The sequence below is a fragment of the Aptenodytes forsteri genome, unplaced genomic scaffold, assembly GCF_000699145.1.
Source record: "Aptenodytes forsteri isolate BGI_AS27 unplaced genomic scaffold, ASM69914v1 Scaffold132, whole genome shotgun sequence".
Lineage (NCBI taxonomy): Eukaryota > Metazoa > Chordata > Aves > Sphenisciformes > Spheniscidae > Aptenodytes > Aptenodytes forsteri.
The window spans coordinates 2,303,655-2,310,008 of NW_008795520.1; the positions used below are offsets into that span (position 1 = coordinate 2,303,655).

The following is a 6,354-nucleotide window of genomic DNA, read 5'->3' on the forward strand; positions in this document are numbered from 1 at the left end:
CCCAGGGAAGTGGTGGAGTCACCATCCCTGGAGGTATTTAAAAGACGAGTAGATGAGGCACTTAGGGACATGGTTTAGTGGGTGGTGGTGTTGGGTCGATGGTTGGACTGGATGATCTTAGAGGTCTTTTCCAACCTCAATGATTCTATGATTCTATGACTTTGCCAGGTGGAATGAGTATCAGAAAACGCAACTACATTATTTCAAAATTAAATTAAGCAACTTTGTAACTTCAAATTCAAGCAAATGTATGTTTACCTGTACTGAGACCTGACAATAAATTAATCTTTTAAACTCAACAGTAAATGACCTGCAGAGTTTCCTACCAGAATCAAATAGAGCCAAAAAAAAAAAAAAAAAATATCACTAAACCGACTAAGAACCTCGAACCAGGGTATGCTGCAGTACTAAACTTGGTTTTGACAAGAAGTGCTTATTTTACAGACTGTTCTGAGCCTCAGAAGCTGAGTAGAAACAAGAAAAGGGTGAAATCCAGTGAAGTTGCTTCTTTTTGTCCCAGCTATTTCCCAGCTCTGAAGTCTTGGAGAAGGCAATCAACAAAACTAGTGCAATTCACTGCTAGTATTTTTAATAACAAGCTGGTTGATTTTAAATAGAAGCATATTTTGATTTTTTTGCTCTGCACACAGTAGCTATATTTAAAAAATAATGCTAGTTTGGGTACATTTTATTCAACTCCAGTTTTCATCCAAGTAGAGCTTGATAGAAACCATTTAAAATGTATCATCTGCCATTTTCCAAGACTTTAAAACCAGCAAATGCAACACTAGTCCAGAAAGCATAGAGTAAATTTGAGAAGAAAGAAAGGAGACCACTTCATAGGGCTAAATTTACTGGAAAGCAGCGACAGCCCACAGAATATAAGAACAAGTGAGTTTGGCTTTCAGGAGCCAGAAGGGATGCAAAGCCTGGCTCTGGCTCCAGCAGAAGGCCTTGTCAACCATGTGCAATATGAATCAGATCTATCAGAGAAAAGTCAGATAACAGTAAGAGCAGCTCAAAGCGAGATTGAAGAGAAAGAAGCATAGCACATAAATCTGCACACAACGAAGCGGCAGGCAACAAACAGTAGGAATAGATGGATACAAAATCCCCTAAATAGCTTGCACTTCCTCTTACTGACTCAATACAGCTTAAAAGCAGCAGGATACTTGATATAAATATGATTATTTTGACTCACAGGCATTAAGAGATTCCAGATCTTCATTAACTAACAAAAAGGGCTGTTTGAATAACTGCTGAAACTCCTATCATTACAGATAACTGGTTATATAGTTTTGCTTTAGTTATCCATGCAGACAGCTCAGGGTCCATCCTTCTAACTACAAGAGCTAGCATCATTATTTTCACAAAATGGAACAGGCTTTTGCAGCATATACAAAGAGTCACCAAATGATAGATACGCTCTGATGTACAGAAGGTAAAACACCCAATAGTTTAATCTTTATAAAAAGCCATTTTAAAGATAAAGATAATAAACAATTCCTTAATTCTCAGAAGTTCTGAAAGATACTACACTGCATAATGCTGAAACCTAAACTACAGGTCTCCTAACCTCAGTGGAAAAGCAAGAAAGTTCTGAACCAAAGCCCTCATAAAATTTGATCACTTTGCTTTAAAACAACGCAAAGAAATTGCAGAAATATGAACTCCAAGCTTCACTGCCATAAGGATTCAAAAGTTTGCCTACATGAATTGAAAATAATCAAAATAGTGATTTAAGAGTGCATAATTCTGTCTGTGTAGCCTTTGATGTTTGACTCGAAACTCTCTTATCACTTTGCAGTAACAATTCTCCTGCCTGTTAAATCAAGCCGTAAGAGATTAGTAACAAACAGACGAAATGAAAAAAGCCCTGACCTGCTCTACTTTACACTTAATTTTACTTCTAGCTTCAACCCTTGCAGCTTCTGATATCTCTCCCTTTCAACTTGTGACACTTCCCACTTCTTTTAATATTCAAATGGCTACTTAGGGCCACTGGGAAAGGAAGGTCTTAGGGGAAATGTGTAGGGCTTGGCCCAGAATACATAAACATTCAAAAAGGGGAAATAAACTGGAAGGTGCAAAATTGGCTGAAGTATAATCCCAGTGACAATATTTGCAGAGAGTTCTGTTAAGGGAAAAAAAAATACTTGGAAAGATCTGCCAGAAACTAAGTTAAATAAGCCAGGCTCTTCAACTTCTTAGGATTTATTTCCCAATTCATACACAAAGTAAAGATTTTGCCAAAAAAGCATACATACACAACCAGAGTCTTGTTTCCCCTCTCCAGAAAGCAGCTAAGACAAGGTAGGCCAAAGACTACAGAAAAAAGCCATGAATGTCAAACAGCTTACACTATACCAGGAGTCTAAGACTGTAAAACAAAAATCATGCCTCACATGTTATTGGGGATGGAAGTTTCCAGCTGCTTAAAGGAAAGTTTCCCTTGGTTAGTTCTTTCTTCAAGACCTCATAGTATTTCAAATGTTTGGCTAAGACAAATTTGTAAGCCAAACATTAGGATTAATCAAAGAAGAGTAAAACGTGTTGTGAAGCTATCTGATCAGAAGTTGTCTTCCTTGTATGGTAAACTTTGAATACGGTGTAAAATATTCAAATCCATTTTACTATTTCTGTATTCCTTGGTACATCAATCCTAACTATATATTAAATCTCATTGATGTGAAACAGTTAAGCAGCAAAAGAAGTTTTATGGAAGCAGTCATATGAAATGAAGGTTCCTTAAAGCTTAATTTTCCTAGCTCATCCTCAAGGCATAAGATCATTTCATTAAATTAAAAAAAAATTCATGTTGTTCTTTTTATTTGCCAACATATGACAAATACTGAGCAAGTATGAGAAAAATAAGGTATGCCATCAGTGCACCCAGGAAAAACTGCCACATCAAAAGCTAGACGAAACTAAAAAAGTATGAACCTTGGCTGAATCTTCAGTCGGAAGCACAGTCCCAAGGCAACTTGTCTGTTGCCTGCCAGCACTATCCATCGAGAGAAATGGACTACTTTTGTACCAGAGGCTTTTAAGGCAGCTCAAACCTATTGCAGGACAATACAAACGTACTAGCAGAGAGTCACATTCTCTATGGTTTTAAACCCAAAGGAGTAGTGAAGTAGGTGAGATTTAAGGAAGCTGAAGCTTTAAGAATAGAGAAGTACTTATTGCTAAAATAATCCTAGCACTTCCAAACTACAAAGAATCAATCGGAACAACTGCTCTGTTTTATGGCTTTCAAGGATAAATGTTTTATGGCTATGGATCTTTCATAACAAACATTACTGCAATACCTGGAGGTAGCGTCTCCACACTTTGTGCTTTGTCCTCCCCATCATTGCCACGCACGTCTTTCCTTTTGGGGTCGATATCATTTGGGTCCTCCTGAAAAAAGTACATAATCTTTAAAATAATCTCCTTAATTGATTTAAATTTTGTGTTTTCAAGGCAAACAGCAATAACAAAGCTTTGTGGATTTTAAACTCAGGAAGTGGTCCAATAGAGCTAACTTTGGATTTTAAGAGAAAGGATGATTATTTCCTTCATTACTTGAAAAATGTAATAAACAGAACAAAAATTTAAGACAGGCTTTTGCATTTAATTTATGCAGCAACTCTTACTTGGAAAAAAAAGGAATTGTTTAAAAGGAAATGTATTAGGAAAAATGAAATAATAAATTTATTAATTAAAAAAAAAAGTCAGTAATACTCAAATGAGCAAGGCAGGCAAAAAGATTAAACAAAACCTGAAGAAAGCCCTGCTCTAGCAAGGAATAGGCCAAATAAGAAAGTAATCTGAAAAAGAGAAGTCAGGTTATCTAGTAGTTATGTCCACAGTGGCAGTTTTCCAATTGGAAAAAACCTTCCAAAATATCTGCAAGTTGCTATTTTCATGTGTTCATTTCAGTAGAGCTTATCATGGGTTACACAGGCAACTCTGCTGGATTAGCGATTCCAGTAATATCAATAACATGCATTGCGGGGGGCAAAGTATTAATAAGTTTCATCTTCCCCCCCACCCAATTTCCAACATTGATTCTAAATCTGTAAATCTTACTTTCCTTTCGACAGCAAAAAACACTCTTGTATGCTCATTATCAAAAAACATATAAGACATCAAGCTTGAATTGGGTCCTTATCACATTGTGCATTTGGAAGAAGTGGAGGAGAGGGTAACTTTTAAAAAAAAATATATAATTAGCAACTGTATGCTGGTTTGCACACTACATTTAGCTAACTGAGTTAAGTGCCACCAGCTTCTGTTATTTTCGCACACTTGCCAAAGGAAATTCTGTTGCCTTTTCTAAGTCTGCACTGAAGAAGTCCCAATTATAACATTGGTTTTATTTGCACAACCCCACTAAAGGCAACACCTTTACTACATCACATAAGAAGATGCAATACTATGCCTATGCTAATAAATCAAGTGCGCCTAGAAACATTACCAGTCACTGAAGCCAAGCAGTGCAGAATGGTTCATACCTCTTCTAGGAATCTGCCTGAGTCTCCAGAACAGGGTGATGGTGTACAAAGTGCATACTGTAAACTGTCTCTGCCATCCCCGCTCCTAAGCCACATCTGGGAATTCTTTGGGTAGAACAGCAAGTAGTTGGAACAGGCCAAATTCATATAGGGGTACATTTCAACCACAAATTATATCATTTCAGTACGTCCCCAGGCATATCTGAATTTTCCAATGTAAATTCAGCTTAAGCCTTTACATTAGGTAGGCACTAATAGCTGGAAATATGTTGAAAAAAAGGCTAAAATACTGAAATGCAAAACTGAATACTGATGCTTTTTTGTAATTGTTAATCATTTTAAGAGAGGAACAGACATATAAACACTAAATCAGTTAAGAATGAAAAGCTACAAATGCATGTTTTTCATAGAATTGTGCATTGAGAATACCAGAGAGAGAATTTGTCGAGGTTCTTATACTACATTCACCATATGGTCCATGCTTTGGGTTATTTGGCCTTGCTGAGGTCAATAACCTTGCTTAAATAAAGATTAAAGCAATAAAAATAAATAAGTAAAAAACCAAGCAAAATAAAAACCAAGCAAAAAAACCCACCACCACATTTCATGCAGATTATCAAGGCTTATGCTGGTGTGGGAAAGTATCTTTCACTGTGCACTGAGTCCCACCAGCACATTGAAACAGAAACTTTCTATGGTTCTAGAAAGTTGTATTTCACTAGTTATTTGGCTTCGTGCACCATGTTAAGGACAGCAACGCTATGGAAACACTTAGTAAGTGCAAGTATCAACTGCAGCTGGAAGAAAAGTCTTCCCACTAAGAATGTCAAGTTTTGCAAAATTCCACCAAGCTCTTCACTGTCCCAAATTACTGTAACGAGTCTAAAAAAATACCTATGTAAGTGGAAAAATAAATGCAAAACTTCCATTAAGCAAGCAAAAAAATTGCAGCGGTTTCGCCTGTAGTTAAACAAAAACTACTGAGTGCTTCCTCATTCTCTTTCCCTCCCCTCCCCTTTAAGTCTTTAGGGGAAAACTCTGTCTTCCCATTAATCCTACCAGCTGAGGAGCATGTGCCTTTAAGCATGATTATTTATCAAATTCTTCCACTTTGGTTTTTTTGTTGTTGTTGTCGTGTCTGTTGTTTGGGGTTTTTTTAATTAACTAGCAAAGGCAAAGGTTAGATTTAGAGATCTAATAGCTAAATGCAATTTTAAATTCTTTTAAATTTGAGGCTTCTAGGAAACTACTTGGGTACAGCCTTCGGAAGTTCTGAGGGGAGCCAAGCTGCCAGCATGAAAGCTCCCACTGCAGACTGCTGGATGTTCAACTTGCCTTCTAAGACTCCTTATAAAACAGTGTAGCGATAGGAGAGTATGGGATATTAACCTCGAACCTTTGTGCCCTAGATTAGGGCTTTGTAGTATTTTTCTTCTCCAAAACTCAGCTAAAACTGATGTTCTGTTGTAAGCACTACTTTTCACCCAACAAAGCATTTGGAAAGTACATGTGGGCATCCCATGCCTTTTAGGGGCAAACAATCTGTTATATCCTTTAGAGACAATTCAAGTGCACAAAAGAAGAAAGCAGACATTAAAACCATAGACATAAATACAACCAGTTTCTTTACAACTCTGACTGTAAATTGCTTCAGCATGTTAATTTGGTGCAATACACAAATGAACCATATGGTCAAATGACATTCCTATGTTGTCATCATCACAGGACAGAATTGATTTTTCAGCTTGCTTAGAGTAAAACAAAATCCCAACTTCTAGTGTGATCTTAAAAAGCCACTTGCATTTGATGAGTAATCTTCTTGGTAGAAGATAACAATGCTTGTACCAACAAAAGT

General features: G+C 36.9%; 1 protein-coding gene across 1 annotated transcript in view; it reads right to left on the minus strand.

Moving 5' to 3' along the window:
* The window catches only part of GALNT2 (polypeptide N-acetylgalactosaminyltransferase 2), a 47,853-nt gene extending 44,436 nt beyond the window's left edge, over positions 1 to 3,417 (minus strand). Inside the window, exon 1 of the mRNA XM_009281774.2 lies at positions 3,312 to 3,417. Coding sequence (XP_009280049.1) covers positions 3,312 to 3,417 — 106 coding nt within the window. The remainder of the gene's footprint in view (positions 1 to 3,311) is intronic.
* Between the last annotated feature and the right edge of the window lie 2,937 nt (positions 3,418 to 6,354).